General features: G+C 54.2%; 11 protein-coding genes across 11 annotated transcripts; 6 read left to right on the top strand and 5 right to left on the bottom strand.

Annotated features, from left to right (window-relative positions):
• Positions 1-102: 102 nt before the first annotated feature.
• CLAFUR5_00077 (uncharacterized protein) lies at positions 103-816 on the top strand (the record flags this gene model as incomplete). Its single annotated transcript, XM_047899225.1, has 2 exons — positions 103-436; positions 497-816. The coding sequence occupies 2 exons, from the start codon at positions 103-105 to the stop codon at positions 814-816; spliced, it is 654 nt and encodes a 217-aa protein (XP_047757076.1).
• Positions 817-955: 139 nt separating this feature from the next.
• Positions 956-2,398, bottom strand: CLAFUR5_00078 (uncharacterized protein; the record flags this gene model as incomplete). Its single annotated transcript, XM_047899226.1, has 1 exon — positions 956-2,398. One exon carries the CDS (start codon positions 2,396-2,398, stop codon positions 956-958), a length of 1,443 nt encoding a protein of 480 aa, XP_047757081.1.
• Positions 2,399-2,719: 321 nt separating this feature from the next.
• CLAFUR5_00079 (Putative mitochondrial 2-oxoglutarate/malate carrier protein) lies at positions 2,720-3,793 on the bottom strand (the record flags this gene model as incomplete). The annotated part of the gene is made up of 2 exons (XM_047899227.1): positions 2,720-2,768; positions 2,817-3,793. 2 exons carry the CDS (start codon positions 3,791-3,793, stop codon positions 2,720-2,722), a joined length of 1,026 nt encoding a protein of 341 aa, XP_047757080.1.
• A 1,355-nt stretch (positions 3,794-5,148) lies between these two features.
• On the bottom strand, positions 5,149-6,087 carry CLAFUR5_00080 (uncharacterized protein; the record flags this gene model as incomplete). Its single annotated transcript, XM_047899228.1, has 1 exon — positions 5,149-6,087. One exon carries the CDS (start codon positions 6,085-6,087, stop codon positions 5,149-5,151), a length of 939 nt encoding a protein of 312 aa, XP_047755712.1.
• A 620-nt stretch (positions 6,088-6,707) lies between these two features.
• Positions 6,708-7,797, top strand: CLAFUR5_00081 (uncharacterized protein; the record flags this gene model as incomplete). Its single annotated transcript, XM_047899229.1, has 2 exons — positions 6,708-6,851; positions 6,901-7,797. The coding sequence occupies 2 exons, from the start codon at positions 6,708-6,710 to the stop codon at positions 7,795-7,797; spliced, it is 1,041 nt and encodes a 346-aa protein (XP_047755713.1).
• Positions 7,798-7,956: 159 nt separating this feature from the next.
• Positions 7,957-8,332, bottom strand: CLAFUR5_00082 (uncharacterized protein; the record flags this gene model as incomplete). Its single annotated transcript, XM_047899230.1, has 2 exons — positions 7,957-8,146; positions 8,196-8,332. The coding sequence occupies 2 exons, from the start codon at positions 8,330-8,332 to the stop codon at positions 7,957-7,959; spliced, it is 327 nt and encodes a 108-aa protein (XP_047756238.1).
• Positions 8,333-10,653: 2,321 nt separating this feature from the next.
• On the top strand, positions 10,654-11,830 carry CLAFUR5_00083 (Putative oxidoreductase bli-4, mitochondrial; the record flags this gene model as incomplete). The annotated part of the gene is made up of 2 exons (XM_047899231.1): positions 10,654-10,906; positions 10,956-11,830. The coding sequence occupies 2 exons, from the start codon at positions 10,654-10,656 to the stop codon at positions 11,828-11,830; spliced, it is 1,128 nt and encodes a 375-aa protein (XP_047755711.1).
• Positions 11,831-12,381: 551 nt separating this feature from the next.
• CLAFUR5_00084 (2,4-dichlorophenol 6-monooxygenase) lies at positions 12,382-14,369 on the top strand (the record flags this gene model as incomplete). The annotated part of the gene is made up of 3 exons (XM_047899232.1): positions 12,382-12,674; positions 12,756-12,835; positions 12,877-14,369. The coding sequence occupies 3 exons, from the start codon at positions 12,382-12,384 to the stop codon at positions 14,367-14,369; spliced, it is 1,866 nt and encodes a 621-aa protein (XP_047755716.1).
• Positions 14,370-15,298: 929 nt separating this feature from the next.
• On the bottom strand, positions 15,299-16,906 carry CLAFUR5_00085 (Synembryn-like protein; the record flags this gene model as incomplete). Its single annotated transcript, XM_047899233.1, has 4 exons — positions 15,299-16,543; positions 16,595-16,671; positions 16,725-16,796; positions 16,858-16,906. 4 exons carry the CDS (start codon positions 16,904-16,906, stop codon positions 15,299-15,301), a joined length of 1,443 nt encoding a protein of 480 aa, XP_047755717.1.
• Positions 16,907-17,333: 427 nt separating this feature from the next.
• Positions 17,334-22,613, top strand: CLAFUR5_00086 (Telomere length regulator protein rif1; the record flags this gene model as incomplete). The annotated part of the gene is made up of 1 exon (XM_047899234.1): positions 17,334-22,613. The coding sequence occupies one exon, from the start codon at positions 17,334-17,336 to the stop codon at positions 22,611-22,613; it is 5,280 nt and encodes a 1,759-aa protein (XP_047755714.1).
• A 312-nt stretch (positions 22,614-22,925) lies between these two features.
• On the top strand, positions 22,926-24,175 carry CLAFUR5_00087 (Glucose-6-phosphate 1-epimerase; the record flags this gene model as incomplete). Its single annotated transcript, XM_047899235.1, has 3 exons — positions 22,926-23,055; positions 23,181-23,419; positions 23,474-24,175. The coding sequence occupies 3 exons, from the start codon at positions 22,926-22,928 to the stop codon at positions 24,173-24,175; spliced, it is 1,071 nt and encodes a 356-aa protein (XP_047755715.1).
• Positions 24,176-24,401: the final 226 nt, after the last annotated feature.

The following is a 24,401-nucleotide window of genomic DNA, read 5'->3' on the forward strand; positions in this document are numbered from 1 at the left end:
TATCTCTAGTCTTCCTCTTTTCGTACTGTTGCGATCCTACGTTGAAATCTGGCTGGCGCAGTCTCGCTGCTTGAATACGGATCCAAGAACAACGACGCCAGGATGAGACTCTCACTGTACCTCTGCCTCTGCGCGGCAGGCACTCTCACATCCGCCCTCGCGATCGACCAAATCGACGCCAAAGGCCTCATAGCACGACAAGAAACCGCATCAGCAACGGCCACGACCTCTCCAACCGCCTCCAGCACCGCAACCTCCAACGACCCAAACGTAACCGACCAACCCGCCTCGGGGATCTACGGCTCCTCCTCCAACTCCCAAGACATCGACACCGACGGCGGCGCCTCCGGCCACTCCTCCGGCTCCTCCTTCAACCTCTCCACCGGCGGCCTCGTCGCAATAATCATAATCGTAGTCGCAGTCGTTCTCTTCGGCGGTACGTCCAAGCCACCCCAGTCCCTTGCCTCAAGCCATCCACTGACCATTCCTTCTACAGCCGCAACAACATCCCTCTGGGTCATCGCCAAACGCCGCCAATGGACCATGAAACAAACCCTCAAACGCGCATCACGACGCCTGACAGGTCGCGGCGGGCCTAGGCAAGATGCGAGGGAGGCGGCGGAGGAGAGGAGGAGAAGGAGGAGGACGGGGCTGCAGATGACGAGTCGGGCGGAGCAGAGGGGTGCGAAGAGGGGGATGGTGATTGAGATTAAGGATCAGGAGCAGAATCTGGGCGTGGGCAGGCCGGAGAAGAGTGCGGGCGGGTTGGGGAGTAAGTTGGGGAGGAATGATTGGAAGAGCCGAGGACAGAGATAAGGGTCAGGATGATGCCTGGTGTGTTCGAGAGCGTTCTGTACAGCTATATGGGCGCGTTGTACGTTTTCATGGAGCTATGTCGTAACGGCTGGGGTATCATTTCACATCAAACTTCCAGAAACGCCGTCCCACAACTCCATCAATCCTCCATAGTCTGATCCTCATCCTCCTCCTCGTCACTATCTCCCAAATCCACCACCTGCGTGCTCCTCGGCGCCTGCGAACTTCCCGGCAAACCACTCGCACCCGTAGGCCTCGGCTCGGATTTCGGCTGCGTCTTGATATTCAACGGCGTAGCATCATCCTCTACCCCATCAATATCAGAGTGCAACGTAAACGCATTCCTCTGCGTCCCGTTCCCCACACCATCATCGTCTTCTTCATCAGAACCCTCCTCTGCCTGCGCCTGAGCTGCACGCTGAATGCGCTTGATCTTGCGCACGATCAGGCCGTCGACGTGGAGGTCGAGGTAGCTGAGCATTTGGTTACAGCCGGGTACTGGACATTGGCAGTGTCCGCTTTGGCTAGCGAGGAATTCCATGATGGAGGCTTTCTCGAAGGTGTGGGGACACTTCTTGGAGGAGTAGGGTTCGTTCAATTCTCGAAGTGTCAGGGGACACTTTGTGCTGATGTTCGCCCTGCTGATCGCGATCTCCTCATCAGAATCGTCTTCGTCAGCGCCGGCCCGCGGTCGGGCTGTTGTACCGGGAGGTGGCACTGTGCCGTCTTCGTTGAACCATTCTTCGGGAGGTGCCATTTCGATGTCGTCGTCGGGATACTGGGCGTCGTGGATCACGCGGCGGAAGTTTACGTATTCTTCGTTGCTTGCGTAGCGATCGGACATGGGCAGGATTTGGTAGCGGGTCTTGCGGTCGTCGACTTGTTCGCGGAACACTTCGACAGGTGGACGACCAGCTTGCGTGCCAGCCGCACCTGGGTCTGTAGGCTGGAAGTCTGGGATCTCATCGTCTTCCCCATTGCTCTCTTCTGCCTCCTCGCCGTCTCCGCCTTCAGTTCTTCGCCGTCGCTGGCTTCGTACAGGTTGTGTGCTAGCCTGTGTACTCGCATGATTCCGAGCATCGGTATGAGCGGCTTCCACTGACTCTTTCATGAGTTGCAGCGTCTCCCTGCCATCCACAGTCCTCCGCATCTGCTCCTCCATCCTCGTCGTCATGCTTTCCGTCTTTTCGCGTAAGGATTTCAAGCTTCGCTCCTGCTGTTCCAAGAATGCGTCGCTTTCCTCGTCATCGCCTGGCTCATGCTTTTCGCGGGTCTTCTTGATGCGAACATCCTTCTCATGCAGAATATCGTTGATGTCCATCGCGCTCTGCGTCAGCATAGTCTGCGCGTCTTTGAACCGCTTTTCGAGCTTGGACAGGTCATGACTGCGAGATAGGGCGGCCAAAGCACGCTGCCCTTGTGGGTTGATCGGGAATTGTGGTGCTTCATATTCCGGTGGCTCTGTAATGCTGGCAGTGGGTCCACCTCGGGGTGCAGGCTGCACTGTCGACTGTCTGCCTGAACGCGATGGTGTCGGCGTTGGCGTTGGCCGTGCGGTGGATTGTCGAGCACGAGAGGCCATCTTGTTGTGATCGAGGAGTGATGTACAATCAATGCTTCTCACAAGAACGCGTCGAAGTGAAGGTTGACGCGACTTTCAATCTCGGAAGACCGGCCCGGTTGAAAGATCGGGTCGAGAAGAAAGAAAGTTGTCTTCTTGCAGAAACCAGACAGCAACCATGTTGAACACTGGCATGTCATGGCCTATCTACACTGATGAACTATCCGAGAGACACCTGCGCCTTCATGCCCTATGCTATGCGCATGCTGTTGATGCATTTCGACATGCCGACTACTACCTTCCGAAGACCATCTAAAACGCCACTCCACCTGGTTCCTTCTCTTACTTCGTGATGAAGTTCAAATAATCAGCAACTATCAAGGTCACCATGCTGCGGCAGTGTCAGTATCTTCTTCAATAGTAACGGGGACTTACTTACGCGTGCGGCGCAATACGGGTATAGTATGTGGTGAAACCTCGATAGAATCGCAGCGGACCTTCTTCCCGGATCACCTTCTGGGCACAGTCCAGGAAGTTCTTGTATGGCATGGTGCCATCCGGTTTCCTGCTCTGCTTCTGGAGACGGGTCTTGATGAAGTCAAATGGCAAACTGAAGAATGACGCGAAGAATCCAGCAATCGCAGAGGCAGTCAAAGTCTGCGCTCTTGGACCTAGAGATGTGTCTTTGAGCTGTGACTTGGCTTCCGAGAAGAATGCAAGCTGGCCGAAGTTCAATGCCATGGCACGAATCACGGTTGGAGTGGCACCTGCCCACAGACGAGCAACGCCTTCGTTCTTCGCGATCCTCGTCAGCGCATCTCCGACACCACGGTAGTTGGCTCGTTCAGCCTTTGGCTTCAACCCATCACTCTGCATCCGGATCAAGGCCAAGTCCGCGGGATTACCAACGAAGGCCGCGATACCACCAGCCGACAAACCAGCAGCCGCTCGCTCTTTGAACCCGATCTTCTGGCCATTAGCTTCTGCTCTTGCACCCAGGCTCTTCATGAAAGTGTCGAAGAAACCGAGACGTGCTGTGGTGTATACCGCCTGTCGCAGCAAGCCAGCAGAAAGACCAGTGTAAAGATCCATGACCTTGCCCGCGGCAATGATATCTCTTGTGACCGTTATGGGTGTGGGCTTGGGCCCGGTCTTGACGCCTTCGCCGGCGAGTTGTAACCGGACCTTGATCATATCGATTGGCTGGATGACGGATGTCGCGACCATACCTGCCGCACCTCCATTGACGAAGGGTAGCGCCGTTCGCATGAATGGACTGTGCAAGAAGTCTTGTGTCGCTTTCTGGGGATTCTCGGATGCCTTCTGCATTGCTGCCGGAGCGTCTTCTGCGGCAACTTTGGCAGCGTTGAGAGCCTCATTGGCCTTGCGTTTCGCTGCTTCTACTGCGGAAGCCATGATCGATCGTTTGTCTCAGTAACGCTTGCCAGTTGACTGCTGTTACTGATCTTCAGACTCCAAGTTCTTCGCTCGATCGTTTGCGCAAGTGCGGATGTCTGCTTTGCAACTGCTCCACGTCAGTGGTTGTTCATGGTACTAACCCAGCTCTCAACACAATCCCAAGCAGCGAGGTCGCTACACATATCTCCGCGACCAGCATCCGGCTCGCAGCAAGCACGTTGACGAGATAAATGGTCCAGGTACACCCGGCCATACCCGTGGGTATCCTCGTACTCACATGTGAAAGCAGAAGTGCCTGATAGCTGTGCCGATTCACCCCGCGTCTCGCTCGCGTCCACACGATCTCCGTCAAGCAGCTGTCTGGATACCAAGATACAGGCGAACAAACAATGGTCACGTTTCCGATGAGGTGGTGGGAGCAAGCAAGCAAGCAAGCAAGGCAGCTATAGCTGTGCCCAGCAAATGAGTCTCAGTCCCGCGGTAAGCAGGTAGTGGCAGGCGTGCGATGCATTCGGAGGATCATGAGAGGGGAGACGTCATGCTGGGTGCTCTGCTCTTGAAGAGCTCACATGTCGTTGTCTCGACCAACCACCTGCCGTCTGACCGCTGTGCTGTACCAGTGTATCTTTGCGGGGATACAGCTAATCAAAACGCCCTGTGGTACGTCAAGCTTGTATCTTCTGTAACGTGACCGCAGACGAGCTGGAGCTGGCAGCTGGCCTGGTCAGGCACCACGGAGCTGCTGCTGACAAGCGAGGCAGCTCAACGCGAGGCTGCCCGGAAGACCGAACATTCACATCGTCACAGAACTTCTGGACCCAATGCTACTGCGATCGACTACTGTAGCGCCGCGAAACAGCACAATCCAATGCATGCGATGCTATTACTCAGACGGCGTACGACCGATGTTTCGCACGAGATCAGCAAACGCATGGGGAACAGCGTGGCGCGTCACTACTGCGGGGTCTGAAGAGAGCTCGAGCCCACTTCACGTGTGCTCCTACCTTATCCGACCCGGGACTGTTCGAGAATGTCTCGGATCTGGCTTGCTGGGCGACAGTACCATGCGGCTCAACGATCTGCCTCGTGTTGTCAACGACATGTCGTTGGCCTGCTTGCTAGGCGAGTTGGTCAACGATTGAGCAAGCCAAGGAAGAGACACTTTCAGGCAGTATTCCGTACAACAGACGGTTGAATCAACAGACTGAACTGCATGACGAGATGGGATCTAGATATAGTCGCTTTATTGGTATATAATCAGATCTTGAGTCTGTATTTGTACCGGCAACATAGCATTCGACCTGAGATGGTAGGAGCAACCAAGGAATCCTGCTACAGCTGCCGTTACTTTCTCAACACATGCGTCGTCTCGTGAAGTCGTTGCAATTGCATCCGTCTGGAAGTGGCTCATCGATTACCAGCCAGCCGAACTCTGCGATGCCACGCGCGGCGGCGTAGAGTGGCGAGACGTGGCTCGATGATTGTCCGCCGTTAACGATAAATTCCATAGCATTGCCACCATCATCGTCGTCGTCACCTCTAGAGAGCACGTCTCGTAAGACAGAGTTGAGTCTGAAGTCGGAGGCAGATTCACCGTGAACTACGATAGTCTGGACGAAGGTTATCTCTTTGGCATCTTCGTCTTCTGACGCCGGAAGCTTTGTAATGTTTGTCAACGCGACCCGCAGCCCTGCCGTGCAGTCGAGATCCCTACGATCGGGGGATGAACATGTGCGGTCCAGCGCTGCCCCGCCGAGCGTCTCGGAGTGAAAGGTACGAAGTGTGCGATACAATGGCACATCCTCGTGAATGAGCGCTGCCGTGAGCGCAGCGCGGCTGTAGTCGATCGCTAACATCAACCGTGCCTCGTCGCAGTAATCTGTCGGAAAGTTGCGGCATTTCGCGGCCACTCCATAACCACTTGCCGCGTATACCCCAGCGGGAAGGCGTGAGAAGCGGGGATCCAGGAGGGAGAGTGAGAGCGATGAAGCAGCCGACTGGAGAGAGCCGTGGAGCTGGGGCGATATGGGTCGTGGAAGAGATACGCCGATGGTGTGGAGGCAGTCTACCATACCAAGATAGGATTCGCCTGCTGTCTTGAGAGTCTGAAGCATGGGACCGAAGGCTCGAGCGGTGTCAGTCAGATGTAGATCGCCGAACCATGATTGCGGAAGATGACTGCAGAGTTGTCCAACAGCGGGTTGTAACCAGGCAGGGAGCTGCCGCTGGATGAAGCCGCGTGACGACTGCAGGACTGAAAGGGCCTTGGTATCTTTCGCCACAGTTGACATGAACGCTCGCATGGCTTGTCGATATTCCGCTCCGCCCTGCACCGTAGCGACATCGACGAAGGTGTGGTTCGGGAAAGAGATGCTTGCTACAGCATAATCCAAGGAGAAATCGAAGCCAACGCGGTACTATGGGCGGCCTGCTCGCGCGAGGAGGCCATTATCCACGACCACAAATGCAGTCAACAGGAATGTGCTGCGCATCGTAATTCTGAGGTGTAGGTATGCTCCGGCGCGAAGAGGAAAAGAGAGGTACTTAGCGAACGAGTTTCATTTTCAAGGATCGAGCATACCAGGACAAGAGACAGTCTTGTCCTTCGAGATTCCCGCTGCCAGTGTAGTAGGCGCCTTGCGATTGCCCTGGATGCATGTGTGCGCGTAACGAATGTTGTTGATGGGAAGATAGGTAGTCCCAGCCAACGACACAACTCTTTCTGGTCCACCAATCAAGCATCAGCGGAGCTCTCTCCGTCATAGATGAACTTCTTCGCCCTTTCTTCAACCATCAACAAAGATGAAATGCACGCAACACGACATGCACCAACAAGAAACGCATTCGTCGATGAGAGGCTAGCCGGCTACCAAGATTGATCACGGCGATGTGAGCCAACACTTAAACGAACATGCTGGACCTCAACAAAGACAGTGGCCCAAGGCCCAAATGTCTTGTCACGACCACGAAACTGTCAAACTTCCTCAATCATGAACAGCCACCTACGAAGAAGCGACCTTTATCCACTGTGCTCAGTCAGAATTTCACTCACACTGTAAGCACTTTTCGCGGCTTGAAATATCCAAACGACTGACAACCCAAAGCTTGACCTTCTCCTCCCCTCCTCCTCCTCGGCATCAAGACTGCAAGACTCCTTGAAAAACGGCACAGGCACTCTCACATACTCCAAAGTCCACATGAAACCCCTCGACCTCATCACTGGCGACTTCTTCACCGAGTACATCAAATCTCCCGCTTCAAACATTCTCATGTTATCCCAAGGCCGCGCTGGTATTGATCCCATCTACTCCTTGGCCGAAGGCGTCCTGCACATGGAAGTCGACAAACCTACTTTCGAGAAGATGGGCCTGCAGGGAAAAGTCATTGATCGCGAGAAGACTTTGGGCAGAAAGCACGTTAAGGCTAGGTACGAAATTGAGCTTAACCTGAGGTTACCGTCTATAGTGCACGGCAAACCTGGATTCGAGAGGCTCGTTTGGGCGTTTAAGAATGTGCTTGTTGAGAGTGTGACGTGGTTGTTTCGTGACTTGAATGGTAAGGAAGATGGGGGCGGTGTGATCAAGGAGTTTGCGCCGCTTGTAAGGCAGATTGAGCCACAAGTCGTCACCATGGCGAAAGCGCTTGTGCCCTTTATGCCTGCAGAGCTGAAGGAAGAAGACTATGCGGAATCTGCTGAGATTCTGGAGTGGATTTCTCTGGCCATGATGGGTTCACCACGGATCCGGGAGAAGGATGATATGGACTCGCTGTTCTCGCGGTATCAGGTTCCAGGCATATCTGGAGACCCACAGGGCGAAGATTTGGTGAGGCTACGGTGGCGAGGTCTCATTCCTGGACAATTCGCGTACAAAGTTTTGCTTGCCGCGATGAAGGCTTCCGGAGACAAATGGATGGCGGTAACGGGCACGGCTTTCGCTGGTGATGCTTACGCAGTTCTCGTCAAGGATGGATATAGCGTGACTTGGGAGTACAAGGACTGAGCTGAATGACTGACGAAGTAAATTGCACGGAAAATGATATGCATAGCTCTGGCATACCCACACGAACCAGTTGCCAGGACTTCCACCCGCCATGATGCCTTCGATGCCCTTTCAACCGAAACTGGCCCTCTTGGACTGCGTCCTCATATGCGGATATCCTCATGCCACTACGGGTCCGGTCGCAGCACCCGGTCTCGGTGGCGCATAATCCGGCAGCTCACTCTCCTCGCTCACTCTCTTGCCAGCTTCAGGATGTGGATCTCGCACTTGATACGGCGGAGGTGCTGCCCATCCCGTACCGTATACTGGTCGAAGCCCAGCTTTCGCTCGTCTTCGTGATGAGATGTAGCTACTACTGATCAGCTACGAATATACCTCATTCAAATTCTGGGACTCACCTGAATGCAACAAACCCTGCCACAAAAGCAATCATGAACGCAAGCGTCACGCCCAGCAGGACCCATCTTCCCCATTTTCGCCAGCCGGAGTCCTCGCAGATGGTATCGCCAAAGGCGTTCGTGTAGCAGTATGTCATGTTGGACCGATCAGTGGACAGTGTACAGTGTGCAGTGTTCAGACGTCCTGCCACTGCACTCGAGCAGAAAGAGAGCTTGGTGCAACGCTCCAGTCAGCCGGATACGAATGGGAACCAAGAGGCATCTATACACTCTCTCTCGCGATGACGACGCCAGGGCAGTACATGAACACATGACACTGCCACGCCATCAGGGAATATGGCAAACGAATGCGTCGTTCTGGTATGTCTATGTCCATGCTGGCCTGTCAGCACGGCGTCGGATCGTCCGGAAGGGCCGCGAGTCTTACTTTCGTGCGTATGCATAGCCACTCCGGCAGCGTCATGGACGTCATCTTTCTGGTGTAGTCGCTTCTTCACGATCTGGATCCATACTGTCTCATGCATCATTGAGATGATGCCTGGCAGTCCAAACCAAAGGATGTCGTCCTCACGCCAAGACTTTTCAGCATCTCGATCAAATCGCAACAATGAACTACCACAGTCATACCACAGCATACAGCACTCTATCCAGTATACTGACACCATCGCCCATCTGTCTTCGTTGCTTCAACGTGCCAGACTCTCGGTCAAACCTCGGTCTTTGCCGCAGACCAAAAATTCCAACCCATGTTCACCATATCGTTTCTCCCCATCCTACCACAACACCACACCCTCTGCAACGTTATTACTTACGACGAGTTCAAAATCAAAGATTCAGTCCACTAATACGGAAACATAGATAAGGCTGCGGGCCCGCTTTACTTATTACCAACAAACAAAAAGGTAATATTTTCAATGCATCGGCCGCTAGTATGTAGTTAGCATATGCATTCGCATACATGCGTCAGAGAAAGAAACTCACGGAATCGAACCCGGGGCTAGCCGACAAAGCAGGTTACTGCATTGGCAACGGCTAATTTTACCACTAAACCACCAATGCAACTTGAACAGCCGACAGTACGCTGTACGGTGGAGGCGGGTGCTAGCAAATGCAATATGTAGTCTTGCGCGAGTATAGCCGATATTAGCGCGCGAGAATCAGCTTGGTCCTAGCCGGGCCTGCAGCTCAGAGTAGAGCCTAAGGGGTCGTCTTGAAGATGCCTTAAGCCGCATGGCTGGAAGTATGCATCACTAGAGGGTGCTGAAGTTGACGAAAGCCCCGGATAATGAGTTTCGACAACACGAGATCGAGAAGTGCTATGTAGACCTAGATCGAGCTCGGAATGCGGCGAACCTACAGATAGTACATGCCAAGTCACCTGTCAGCACCCTAGCGAGTGGCCTTGCGGCCGCGCAAGCGGCCGTGCAGGCTCGACAGGCCAGAGGGGCGTTGTTACTGTAGTGCAGATGGGCCATCTTCAAGCCATCGCTGGAGCAGCTCTCACAGATGGTTTTCTCCTATGAGGGACGCACAGGACGCAGGTGAGAACCTACATCGAGCTCAACCTGCGTAATTTCCCGAACGAAAGTTTACAGCGTCGGCGACAGTGGTCCATAGTCGAGAAGTGGAATCCGTAAACCAAATCGAATGACGCTCTCGAAGTGCGAAGCCAGGAAGGAAAAAGACCAGATATCATCTCGCGTGCAAGGACTGCCAATCTCCATGCTATGATTTCTTGCCTTGTCAACCAGTGAGCGCATCGGGCGCAAGGCGCTGGGAAGTCGGCCTTGCGGGCAAACAGGAAGCTGTCCACGTCGAACCTGATCGCTGTCGTACAATGTTGTATTGATGTCCGTTGACGAGCAGTGCAAATGTGAATGGTCATGGAGTGGAGAGATGAAATTTACAACACAACGCGACCAAGCGACTTCTTCAGAACAGATCTCGGCACATCTGCGGCTGTTGCCGAACCTTATCTCGATGCCGAATATGGCATGGTCGCGATCACGGGATTTTGATCATGATGATGCCAATGCTCCTTCTCACAACATCAGCCGTCGATAGTCTCGATACAAGGCGACCGCCTTGAGTGCAAGAGGCTGTCCATGCGCTACTGAATTGATACTCCTGCCACGTACAGATTATGATGGACGCGATCTACGCCGACCAGCTTCCACCGCACTGCAATGCCACAAGGACTCTCTCAGCTGGCGGCGATGCAATGCTTCGAGCCACGGGGACGTCGTCCACGATCAGACCTGCCTGGATCGGAGCTTGTGTGTAAGAGCGTGTATATGCATTCATATAGGAAGCCGCCTTTGTTCGAAGTCAGAGTCTTGACATCACCACTTCCACTGACGTCGCCATGACAGACACATCTGCAGGAACGCGGTTCAATGTTGTACATGGCCTGTGACGCGATTCCTACGACATACCCAGGTGAGGTTGCTCAGGAGTTATGATACCCATTTTCCGTTGTGCAAGACTGGCAAAATTCACACCAACACTGACAACACCACTACGAACACCGACACGAACCACCAGAGCGAGCTTTGCGACCATGTCTTCCACACTCGATCAAGTGAAGAGCACTTTCTCCCAGAATTTGGGTGGTGTCGCAGAGAAACTGACTCCTGCCGGCCAAAACTTCTCCATCGACGACATTCCAGATTTGAGTGGGAAGGTCGCTATTGTGACAGGCGGCAGTGAAGGCATGTCAGATCAGAGAGAATCCGCGATGCCATGTGCTGACTGTTGTAGGCATCGGATACGCCTGCACACACACGCTCCTTTCGAAAGGCGTCAAGAAGCTATACATCCTCTCCCTCTCCAAGGACGTCGTTGATGGAGCAAAGGAAGCAGTCGCATCGGAACTGGGACAAGAGAAGGCAGATGCAACAGAGTGGATTCAGCTAGACATCAGCAACTGGGACAAGACCATCGAGGTCGCAAAGAAGCTGGCAGCAGAGAATGAGCGCATCGACATCCTGATCAACAACGCTGGTCGTGGCATCATGACCATGGAGTTGACGGACAAGGGCGTGGACAGGCATATGGCAACAAACCACATGGGTCATGTCCTGCTCACCTCGTACCTACTTCCTACCATGAAGAAGACTGCTAATGCAGGAAACATCGTCCGCATTGCCGGGCTCGCTTCGAACACTCACGAGCAGTCGCCGAAGGACACCGAGTTTGAGAGTCTTGCAGAGCTCAATCAAGACCACGGTCCACTCGCACAGTACGGTCGTTCGAAGCTGGCAGTCATTCTGTACGCTCGATGGCTCGCGAGACATCTCACGAAGGAGTATCCCAACATTCTGGCCAGTGCTACACACCCTGGCGTAGTCAACACGAAGATGAGCACGGAAGACATCCACGAGCCATACCCTTTGGCTGGCTACTTGATGAGCACAGTTGCAAGACCTTTCAAAAAGGAGCCATTCGAGGGTGCGCTTTCGACACTGTATGCAGCTACAACGACCAAGAACTCCGGCGAGTATGTTTGCCCGCCTGCCGCGATCGAGCCAGGTAGTGAGCTATCGCGAAGCACACACCTGCAGGACAACCTCATGCGTTTGACGCAGAAGGTTTTGAAGGAGCAGGGAGGCCTTGAGCATGTCATTTTCCATTAGATCCATGTCGCCCAAGCCAGCACAATGTACAGTACTTCGAGCATAGGTAGCGCTCGCAGAGGAGATCGCACACGACCGTCGGCGGTTCTACAGCTGTATGGATTGCCAACATCTTCGGAGACAGCACAACGGTATAACATCTGCCAGGGTCATTTCGCATCCTCAGCATCTCGCAAGCGTGCCGGAAATCCGCCGCTCCGACAGCAAACATATCCTAGTCGTGAGAGGATTTACCCGCACGCTTGCGAGATGCTAAGGATGCGAAATGGCCCTGGCAGATGTTATTCTCGTTTGATCACTCATGGCATTGCGGTTCCTGCATCTAGACTCCACTCGATCCACCCCACCTCGGCACTTCACCCGGAAGCTGTGCCTGCAGACTGCATTAATCAGGCTCTCTAAGCAGATCCTAAGCAACAGTCTCTATGATGCCTATTGCGGAAGTGACTGCATGCACTCATGCATGAGTACATATAACCTCTACACACCTTGTGTAACCTCTAACAAGATCACATTGCCCATCTTTGCCCACTTCACCTCGCCCCGCCACCATGGCGGATACTTCCACACCAAATGCCAACGGCACCGCCGACTCAAACACAGACCCCATTGAAACACCCTTCCTCATCATTGGTGCTGGTCCCGCCGGTGCTTCGTTAGCATGCTTCCTCGCGTCCTACGGATTGAAAGGGATCGTAGTAGCGGCAGCTCCCGGCACAGCAAAGGAACCTCGTGCCCATATCACGAACCCCGCCGCATTGGAATGTTTGAGAGATATCGGGCTGGAGGAAGAAGCGGTGAGGAATGGAACAAGCGGGGAGTGCATGGTTCATACACGGTGGTGGTGAGCTGAACTGAGTTCGCATGATGATGGAGGCTGTTTGGAGTAGAATTGGGAGGGGATGTGGTGCTGACGGCAGACTAGTCATGATATGGCTGGTGAGGAGTTTGGGAGGGTGTATAGTTGGGGGAGTCAGCCTGGTATGTCTCATGTCCCACTCACATGTACACATCTTCGAACATGACCATTGATTAACCCCATCCAGACCGCAAAGGAGACTACGAAGCCGCCAGTCCATGTCGCCACATCGACCTCCCCCAAACCCTCCTCGAACCCATCCTAGTCCAACATGCCCTGAACAACTCCTGGCACATCCGCTTCGACTCCTCCTTCCTCCACTACTCCCAACCCGACCCCACTGGCCCCATCACCTCCACCATAAAAGACAACCTTACCGGCCACACCTACACCATCCGCTCCAAATACCTCTTCGGCGCCGACGGCGCTAGGTCCCAAGTAATGCGCCAGCTCAACCTCCCCCTCATTAAATCGCCCGGTCAAGGTCTTGCTCTCAACATTCTAGTCGAAGCAGATTTGTCGAAACACATGCCCCACCGAATGGGCAACTTGCACTGGATCCTGACGCCAGGACTGGTCCACCCGGCCTGGGGTTGGAGTTGTATTCTGAGAATGGTGAAGCCGTGGCATGAGTGGATGTTCATCATGTTTCCGGAGCCGGGCTTTGATGATTTCAGCATCAGGCTAGAGGAAGGGGAAGTTCTCAAACGGGTTCGTGAGATGATCGGTGATGACTCCATTCCCGTGACGATTAAGGGTATGAGTAAATGGTACATCAACGAGATCGTGGCAGAGCGGTACTCGGATGATACTGGAAGGATCCACTTATTGGGTGATGCAGTCCACCGACACCCGCCGCTCAATGGCTTAGGATCAAACACCTGCGTCCAAGATGCCTGGAATCTAGCCTGGAAAATCGCCTACGTCGAGAAAGGCCTCGCAGACCCCAAGCTCTTGAAATCCTTCAGTACAGAACGCCAACCCATCGGCGCCGGCGTGATCCAACGCGCCAACCAAGGTCTCCGGGACCACGTCCCCGTCTGGGAAGCTCTCGGAGCCTTACCAAAAGACGTCGAGGAAAGGAAGCGCCAGCACGCCGAACTCAGCGCCGCGACCGAAGCTGGGCGAGCACGGAGGAACAGGTTACGCGAAGCCATCGCGTACACGGCGCACGAGTTTGGCGGGATAGGTGTGGAGATGAACCAACGGTACGAGTCCTCTGCGGTATTTCTCGAGGATGAGAAAGAAGCCCGCCGCCCACAACCACTGGATGCAGTGCTTGAGTACCAGATTTCCACATACCCGGGTTCGCGCGTGCCGCATGCGTGGCTCAGTAAGCGGTCTCCCATTGATGCACCGATCAGTACAATTGACCTCGCCGGCCACGGTGCATTCTGCGTCTTGACGGGCGTTGGCGGGGACGCATGGAAGAATGCGGCGCTTGAGGCAGGGAGGCAGTTGGAAGGGGTGGTGGTTAATGCGTATAGTATCGGGTGGCATCAGGATTACGAGGATGTTTACGGGGACTGGGAGAGGAGAAGGGAGGTTGAGGAGGATGGATGTGTGCTACTGAGGCCTGACCGCACGGTGTGTTGGAGGAGTGGGGCAATGAGGGAGGGTGCTGGGGCAGTTCTGGTGAGTGTGTTGAAGGCGGTGCTTGGGAGGGGGGAGGAAAAGTAGATGGTGCTGTGGAGAAGTGGTGAGTGGCTTTGTTGGAGGGGAGTTGGGTTGGATTGGTGGATTGTTGTTTGTTTGTCAAGGCGATCATATAACCATGACATGATTAAGCAATGGGCTAAAAGCTGCAAAGCACCCACTCCTTGCAATGAAAGTAACCATCAAGTTCCACAATGTGAACGAGGGCCGTGGTGGTGTCATGAAGATCGGATCCGGGTCGGGACTTATCGACACAAATAGCCAACCTGTCCATCAAGTGAGCCATGTCGGAACTCTCAACTGCCACACATGCGTAGGTCTCTACTTCCCCATCGACGCCGAGCGTTGCTTTTGTGCGCACATGAATGCCTTCATCAGTCGTGCCGGAGGGCACGTGACGCCCGACCGATGTTGCAATCCAACAGAGGGCAACGCCGTTCACGACATGGTTCTTTCGCGACTCGAGGTTGTTGCTCACCAGCATGGGTTCACTGCTTCAAGCATAGACCGCGCTAGGATAGTCATGGTGTGTCCATATCCTGGAGGAAACTCCACATTGTCTGCAGCAACTCAGCACAGCCCGAGGAGGACCGGGTCGTACGTTATTGATGCCATCAGAGCATTCTTCCAGTCTCCTCAGCTAGTCTGTGACAAGCAAGCGCAAGGCTTTGTAGTCGATCATGCCGATGGCTCGGTGCAGAAGGTATCGAGGGCACTCCCGGAGATGTGTCGGAATGCTGGCCAGTATGCACGTACCAATGAGAATGTGGTGTGGGAAACGGTGATGGAGCAAGACTTGGACATGTGGGAGGTCAGGATTGCGGCAAGTGATGAGACTACTCGGTACGCAGATGCTGTAAGGGGTACAGTGTGGCGCTGAAGGGCTGATGACTGGCGCAGGACTCCGCAGTTCGCATGGGTTGGCAGTCCGGCTCGGACCTCAAAAGGGTGTCTTAGTCAAGCTCTTCGAATCGTCCATCATCTATTGCTTGTTCGACAGGATTCTTGATATCCACAACTCCGGTAGCTTTGAGGCGCTCAAATAGCACAAACAGTCGTTCTGCTTCGCGCTCCTTTTCTTCTTCCGTCATCTCAGGCACCGTCTTCGGTGCATCATGATCTTCCGAGCTCCACCTTTGGCCAGTGACCGGATTGAACTCGACTCCTCTGTTCGATTCTTCACTCGCAGTACTGCTAGCTTCCATAGCATTCGCTGGAATCTGGATGTTATGGCTCATCAGGAAGCCAGCTGCGAAGCCATAGCCAATGTTGTTGACGAATTTGCTGGCATCTTTGTCACTGAGCTCGAACAGCAGACTTGAGACGTTCTCGCGAAGGGTTGGCAAGTTTGGTGAGCACGAAAGCCGTAGCAGGCGAGCGGACAATGTCTCTCCTTGACCAAGTGGCTTGTCACGATCTTTTGAGGTGGGTAGAAGAAGCCATCGCATCCATGACTTCATCTGTGGCGTTGCGAGCTCGTACATGCGTCTGATCAGTGTGACCAAGGGTGCTGCCGCCTGATCCAACTCTCGTTCTTGCTGCTTGCGAATTGCTTCGTCCAGGATGCAAGACAGTCTGTCGACCACCGTCTCGGGATGCGAGTATGGGAACAAGGGGCTTACACGAGCTTCCCGCCCGTATGGAGTCTTCTTCTCGGCAGCGTTCAGGTCCAGATTCAACAGGGCGTTCAGAAGATAGGTGATCGGTGGCTGGAGTGGTGGCGATGGCAGTGGATGGTGGAGGATGATGTTGATGAGTGGCTCCACTGAAGGCGTGAAGCGAGAAGCCAAATCTGGATAGTAGTAGGTAATGTTGAATAGCAGCTTTAGGGTCTCAACCATAGCCATGTCCTGGGAGGGTGAGTTGATCGACTTCCTTCGTCCAGACCTGGAAAAGTTCTTAGCATGGCGTACAATTTGCTGATTGATACTGTCGGCCAGTTTGTTGTCGTTCAGCAGGACTTCAAAGTCAATCTTGGTGTTGTAGGTCAGCAGAAACAGTATTCTTGATAGCAGGAATTCATCTTCACGGTCGTCATTCTTCAGTCGTTCGGCGGCTCTTGGGGCATAGCCAAGGTCGACGAATGTTTGTCGCGATGGTTCGTCCAGTAGAAAGGCATTGGCCAGACATCGCAGTGCCTCGCGCGATGTGTTGGAGCTCTCCTGATCCAGGCCATATCTTGAGAGTATCGAGACGCCCTGTTCGCGTTAGCTGCTTGGACGTGATGGGAGAAACTTGGTAAAGCATGCCCGTTTGGTAAAGATAGGGCCAGCATTGTGGACACTGCGACCCAAGACCTTGACCTGGCGTAGCCCATGCTCCGCCTCTGACAGCAGACGTCAGCTGGTAGCATGTGCCTTCGTGTCGTATCGCACCCACGCTTCAGGGAGAGTTTGGCATTCTCCAGATTCTGTTCCAGCTGGTGAAGTAGTCGGTCGACTTGTGCAGTTCCTGCAGCAGCTAGCTCAGCGATGCACGTGTGGTGCGGCGGTGGTAGTGTTCGCACCCTCACCTGCAGCTCCACTAGCCGGGGTGCTGCTCTGCGGTCGCATGGCCAACATTGTGACTTGCCTATATGGGACTGACGGTGGATTTAGGGTTGAAGATCGGGAGGCGTGTCATGTCATGTGAAAGACGAAGGCGAGTTGCGAGGGAAGGTGATGTGTGCGGTAGCGATGGTGATGATGCAGCTGCGGCTGTTGCTCACGGGTGTGGGTGGTGCTCCACGTGCTCCTGTACAGCGCACATGCGACGATCCTCCAACTTCTTGCGTCGACACGTTTCGATCGCGGGTCACGTGCATGTTTCTCGGATCACTTCCGAGTCGCGTGTCGGAGCGCGTTGTTTCGCGGTATCGAGAGGCTGGAGAAGATGAACTTCACGGACGGGAGCTCTTCCTACGCGTTGCTGCGACATTGCTGTACATTATCTACTTGCGTGCAACGTCCATGGCATCTTGATCACTTGTCCGGCGTTCTGGGCTGAATCATGTTTTCTTCTCCTTCAGCGCCGTCCAAGTATTTTGCTTCACTGCCCGCGAGGCCACCGACGCCGCCAAAGGACATCTCGAACGATGTCGATGTCGACGATGCACTACGATTCCTCGAGCAGGGCCACCACGAGACGGCACTGATAACCAATCCCTCGAAACCGACTAGCATAAAGACATCACAGACCACGCCATCGTCTGGCACACCAGCTCTGGCACAATCTCGAGGCGCCTCAGCCAACAAGAAGGTTGACTTCTCACCGTGTCTCACTTACCACCAGCCAGCACAGCCCACGCTACAAGGGCCACTGCAAGGCCGCTCGCCGCGACATAGACTATCAGCACAAGCAGTCAAGCCGCTCAAGTCCATCTTGAAGGCGTCCAACGAGAACCTGCCTCTCACACCCGATGACCTCGAGCACACGAGCAGCTATTTCTCTCCACAGGAACCGGGCAGCTTCCGCAAGATGATGCAATCAGTGGTTCAGCAGTTGGCAGGCTCTTCGAGGGACGGTCGACGGGATGCATATCTGGCCATCAATGGCGCGCTGAAGGCTTATGAAGGCGTGCCGGATCCTCAGGCAATGGTTGACAAGATGCCTATGCTACAACAATTCATCAGCCGCGACATGGTGTGGAAGGACCAGAACGGCAAGCTCGACTCGTCTATCGTCAGCCAAGCGCTGAACCTGACGTGTGCCATCCTGCATCACCCTCGAACTTCACCCGCCCTGGACGATGACTTTCGCACGTTCGTGGTCGACCGCTCGATCGCGGCGTTGGAGCAGCCTGAGGTGCCTAAAGCGATCATCAAGATCCACGCATATCTGCTCAGCCAACAACGCTTCGGATCGCACATTGTGACTGCTGCCCGTGCCGATAGGTTGGTCACCGCGCTACAGTCCATTGAGGACCGCTGCTCCGGTAACAGCATCATTTCTGCTAGACTGATCGCGTACCAACGCTTGATTGAAGCCCAGCCCAATGTCATGCTCAAGCGGATGCGAGACTGGATCGAACACATATTCCATGGCATGCTCAGCAGTATTAACGACACAAGAGCCAGAGGAATCGAGACATGTACACACGCTGGTCTATACTTCGGCTCCCAGCCACAGGCTGCAACGATCATGTACGAATTGTGCGAGAAGAGCGTGGACAGTCAGGACGAGTGCGAAGAGGAGCAAGAACAGACCTATGGAGACTACTTGACGGAAAGACTGAACCATATGGCGTTGGACAAGGAGCTAGCAACTTACGCACCACAAATATGGGGAGCTGTGATCCTGCTCTTTCGCAACAAGAAGAGGCCCGTCGAGAAATGGCCGAAGTTCAAGCAATGGCTGCAGACGATACAGCGCTGCCTGAACTCTGGAGATATCGAGGTCAAGCAGCAGGCTAACATAGCGTGGAGTAAGCTGGTCTTTGCAGTCATGCCCGATGCCTCCACCGATCCAGCTCTGCGCTCAATGCTCAGGGTACCCATTGTTGCGGGTCTGGAGAAGCGAGGCAGTGACAAGTTGTCACAACAGCAAAGACAAATAGCCATGGACAGCTACTGCAACCTTCTTCACTACGGCTTACGACCAACAGTCTCGTACGAAGAAATAGACAAAGCTTGGGAGCTGTATGTTGAGCCAGTGCTCAGTAATATGGGCAAGGGGAATAGCAAGGTGCAAGTCGGAGTCTGCCGTATCCTTGAAGGTCTACTGAAAAAGAGCGATGGAGTCTGGAACGCGAACGCAGCGAACCTTTCTGAATCCATCAAACCAGAAGAGCTTCCTCGCCTCGATGCCAAATGGGTCCGGTCTCGAGTTGGCAAAGTACTCGGCGTCCTCGAGCCTATACTCCAGTCCACGATGTGCTCGTCGCCAGACCGCAGCCGCTACATGAACTCATGCTGGAAGCTCCTGTTACAAGCAGTAGCTGAGGCCGGCACCCAGGAAGTCAAGACTTCTAGTGAGCTCAAGGAAGCCATCGCACAGTTCACAAACCTCTTTCGACGGCTTTGGCATGCTTCTGCTGGGTCTGCAAAGTCTACAGACGGCTCTGTATGGATTCAGCGATACGAAGCTCTGCTCGAGACTGCTGTAGACAACCTGGGGGCCGCACATTTTGTTGAGGACATCCTCGCGAAGACCAGCGCCAACGATGTCGAGGCTGCGCCTACACCATCTCACCGAATGTCAAAGCATTCCAGAGTTGCACATCCGCCATTCGTATTTCTATTTGCCCTATACTACCGGCCGACCAACACCCTGCAAGTGGATGATATCTACACGAAATCTGCCGCATGGTTTCTTGAACTGCTCGCAGACACCAAAGGAACCGTTTCCGGCACTCTTGGTCTTCTTCACCGATCGCTCCAGTTTTGTTCCGACCAAGCCGAACCGACGGAAATCTGCGCGAGTCTGTGGCCAGCCATCGCTACTGCATCAGTGAGCGCCTTAGGCTCACGCAAGACCACATCTCCGCAGCACGATGCTCAGATCATGGGCGTCGCACTCAAGTCCTCTCTGAACATTCTGTCCTACGGCTTGAAGTATACACACGCATCTCCCGCTCGTCTTGACAACGTCCGCGATATGTACCAAGCTACGTGCCAAGCAGCTAAACACTATGGTCGTGATGGTGGAGTTGCCTTGGGTGTTATGGAACCATTCGCCAAAATTGTCAAAGACATGGCCAAGGACATCGAATCTGGTGTACTCTCACAAGTCACAGTCTCGATATTGGACAATGGCGTCTGGCCCAAGAGCCGTCAAGAGCTGGAGCATGATCGAAAGGCATTATGGGCTATCAGCCTGGATCCTCCCCGGTCAGCAACCTTCGACCCCTTCGAGCACGTCTACGCCGCTGCTATCATAGGAGTACAACGAGGGTACGATTGCATGAACATCCCGAGCCAGTCGCAGCCAACGGGGCTACTGCAGGCGGTCACTGCCTTCGTGGAACGCTGCCCGAGATCTATGCTGCTTGTTGCGCTTCGCAGACTCCAAGCCGGCATTGCGACATGGGTACAGGACAAACGACGCGAAGTCTTCCCAAGGACGTCAAATTCTAAGGCTGCCCCTTCCGCAGCACACGTCACTCAGCTTTGGACTCAATGGATGCTTCTACTCGAACAATTACCACGGAAGGATACCTCTGCACTGCAGGCGCTTGAGGTCTTGATGGTGGCTGGCTTCTCAAGTCCGAGCAGAGATGTCGTGAACAAGACGATCACAGTGTGGAATGCGACGTTCGGTAGTCAGCAGTCACTCGACTATCCCAGGTCGTTGCGATCTGTCTTGCGAGCACGTAAAGCGCAAGTTGAGATTGAGCTGCCACAGTTCCCAGAGGATGATTCTGAAGAGGAGACGGTTGAGCTACCGGACTTCGTCGAGACCCAACAGGGGCTTTCTAGCTTCGAGACTGGCCTTGACGCGGCGTTCAAAAGCACACCACGGTTTGCGTTCGGCAACAAGCCTAGGTCGGAACATGTGCCAGTCAAGAATTCACCAGCGCCAGTAGCCCAGTCCAGCAATGTTGGCAACAGGCGGTCTAGACTGTCTACAACACCAAAGGTCCGCCTCCGACACGATGACTCGCAAATCGACTTTGCACCTATCGATAATACATTGCCAAGCTTGACGAGAGAGGAGTCCCAATTCTTGACGGACCACCAAAAGGAAGTGAAAGCCAGACAGCATGGAGATGCGCAGATGTTTCCCGATCTATCCTCCAGCCCAATGAGCAAGTCTACGGCGAAGGGCAAGAACATTGCCAAGAAGCTCGACTTTGCGCCTCAGCCATCTATAGAGCAAGAGGAAGACACGACGTTTGCCACGCCGACAGGACTCGTGGATGGCAACCCTATGAGCGACGACATGCCCTCGTCGCCTACTCCAAAGGCCAGTGACAATATCACAAGAGCAGACGAGCGAGCTTGTGAGAGTGACGAAGACGACAACGAGACCATCGTAGATCCGCCATCTTCGCCTCCTCGAGAAGATGAAGACACGATAGCAGCAGCTCTGGAACAACCCGAGGACACGGGAGGTCCACCAGCAGAGCTCGACGAGACTATCTTAGCAACGGAACTTCCTGGCCAACAGCCAGTCACAGAAGATGCCATCGAACATGGCGAGGATCAGGATGAAGCTGGTGAGAACGGCATTTCAGATCTGCCATCAGACACCGTCTTACCTGCGGAACAACTTGAGCGAGAAGCTGAAGCAGCCGCAATGGAGGCCCAACTGCTCGACAATGCCGAAGACACAACTATCGTGGACACTGAGGAGATACTTGACAACACCGTGGTAGAAGTGTCTGCTGCAGAGGATCCAAAACAGCAAGTGGGCACGCCGTCCAGGATCGAGAACTCGATGCTTGAACCACAAAGTCAGCAAAGCGCAAAGTCAGGAGCCCATGAAAATCTCGATGCACCCAGCTCTAGGAAAGGGTCCAAGAAACGTAAGCGCAACTTCGAGACTACGCATACCAGCAAGAAGAAGAGCAAGTCGTCGCCTTTCAAGAGCTTCTTCAGTCGTCTTACTGGGTCGAGTCAAGAGAATGATGATGATGTGCAGGATGAGATTGTTGTGGCGAGTAGCCGATCACCGAACAAGATCGTGTCGCCGAAGGTCGTGGTGCCGACTGGGAAAATTCGGCATCCGGGGGCGTTGGAGGTTGTTGATGATGTTGTTGAGGACAGTCAAGAGCCTGAGCCGTCCAAAGCAGCGCCACCAGTCAAGCGCAAACGCGGACGGCCACCAAAGATGGCGTCACAACCTCAAGCAATATCACAGTCACAGGAGCTCCCTTCTACTCGTTCCGATCCTGCGGTCGAACACAGACGTGGTCGCAAGCGACGTGCCTCGCTGTCGAGCATGGGAACTACCGACGAGCAAGGCAGTACCAGCTTCGTGGCCGACACGCCAGCACCCTTCAAGTCGAGAAAGTCGACACGACTTTCACAAGAGGGCAGCCAGGTCATCAATACTTCGAGGCGGCCATCGGTATTTTCAGTGAAACGAGCGAAACGCGTCGAAGAAGACGAACAAGAGGGCGACGACAGCGAAGATGATCTCAGCTCAGCCGCTCAGAGCACATCTGCACATGGGAGGGAGACTGTAGAGTCTAAGAGTATCCTCGAGCGACTCCGCGGCGTGTACGCAGACTTCAAGGGTAAGGTCTTTGGGTCGAGGGACGAGGAGCGACAATTCGACGATTTGCTCTTCGAATTTAGAAGGGAGGTGCATGAGGCTGGGCGAAGAGGTTATGCGAAGGACGAATGAGTGTCATAGATGTACAGAGATGAAACCAAGCTACTGAGGAGCCGCTTTTCGCAGAGACGATGGCATCCATAGCAGCTGTCAAACATACTTTTCCAGCTCCATGCACGTGTCAGTGCCAGTTCACAAGTTGTTGGTTTTAGCACGTGTAGGTTTGAAATGAGAAGACGGTGAGGGCTCGAGTGAAGTCTGGTACCGACATGTTTCGGTGACCCTGCATTGATGTCACGGCCCACCTTCCCGGTCGACAGCTCTGAAACGAGGCCGGCCCCACTGCCAATGCATGAGTGAAGTCACTGTTCATCTTGTTGATACATGTATTCACCTTCTCTTCACCTTTCCGTGCGTGAACCCTTCTACAAACAACACGACTACTTGACCACCAACACCACAATCACTCTCCCCGTGCCACCAGCGAACGAAGCAACTATGTCAGGCAGCGTCGGTGAGTCCTTCCTCCAACACAACCACTTCCATGGCCACGCATGGGGCACAGTCGAATATGCTGCCACCACGTTGACCGCAGACATGGCCCTTTGGTGAAGCTCTACTGATACGCACGCCCAATAGACCGTCCTAACAAGCCATCGGCCATCTCGCCTTCCACCACCGGCCCTCAGCCAAGCGTCCACAGCGACAAGGGCAAAGTCATAGCCACGCTCCCAACCGGTGACTCCGTCGAAGTTCTGCTGTACGGCGCGACCGTCACCAGCTGGAAGAGCAATGGCAAGGAGAGACTCTGGCTCAGCACTGCTGCTAAGCTCGATGGCAGCAAGCCAGTACGAGGTGGCATTCCAGTCGTCTTCCCCGTAAGCACCACACACCCAGGAGTCACAACATGCCATACTGATCATACCATGTAGAACTTCGGGCCCCCGCCAAAAGACCACGCAACCTCCTCCCTCCCTCAACACGGCTTCGCCCGCAACACCCAATGGGACTACCTAGGCAAATCCTCCTCAGAATCCGGCCGTCTCGCCAAGGGCGGCGACGACAGCGTCAAGCTCGACTTCGGACTCTCCTCCTCCAACCTCAGCGAAGAAGCACGCAAAGCCTGGCCCCACAAATTCGGTCTCGTCTACAGCGTAACTCTCGCCAAAGACGGCCTGCAGACTATGCTCCAAGTCCAGAACAAGGGCGACTCCGCCTTCGAGTTCCAGATGCTGCTCCATTCCTACTTCCACACTCCAGATATCAGCAAGACGGAGGTAAAGGGGTTGGGTAGCACTACCTATATCGACAAGATGCTCGATGCCTCGGAGCAGCAGCAGACAGATCCCTCAGTCCGTATCACGGGCGAGGTAGATCGCGTGTACAAGAGCATTAAGCAGGACACCACATCCGTTGTCGTGGACGGCCAGTCCCTTCTCGACGTTCAGCGCGACAACCTCAGCGACAGTGTGGTGTGGAACCCATGGATTGAGAAGTCGAAGGGTATGGGCGACTTCGAGCCCAAGGATGGGTACAAGCAGATGATTGCTGTGGAGGTCGGGACCGTTGATGGGTGGCAGAAGCTTGAGGCCGGTGAGACTTTTGAGGGTGGACAGATTCTCAAGGCGCATTGAATTGCGGTTCAAGCCAAGATGTGACGACAACACGAACGAGACGACATGGAACGACATAAGATACCGCGGCATGGCATAAGGCAATGCATAAAGGTGAGGCAGACAGCTTGTGGCTCTGTGAGCTGAGCTGGTCTCACGACAGAAAAGGAAAGACACGATAAGTAGACATCCAAAGTGAGATTAAAAGCATCAAGTTTCATTTCTTCCTCAATGGCAATGTGCATCG

Source organism: Fulvia fulva, chromosome 1, assembly GCF_020509005.1.
Source record: "Fulvia fulva chromosome 1, complete sequence".
Taxonomy (NCBI): Eukaryota; Fungi; Ascomycota; class Dothideomycetes; order Mycosphaerellales; family Mycosphaerellaceae; genus Fulvia; species Fulvia fulva.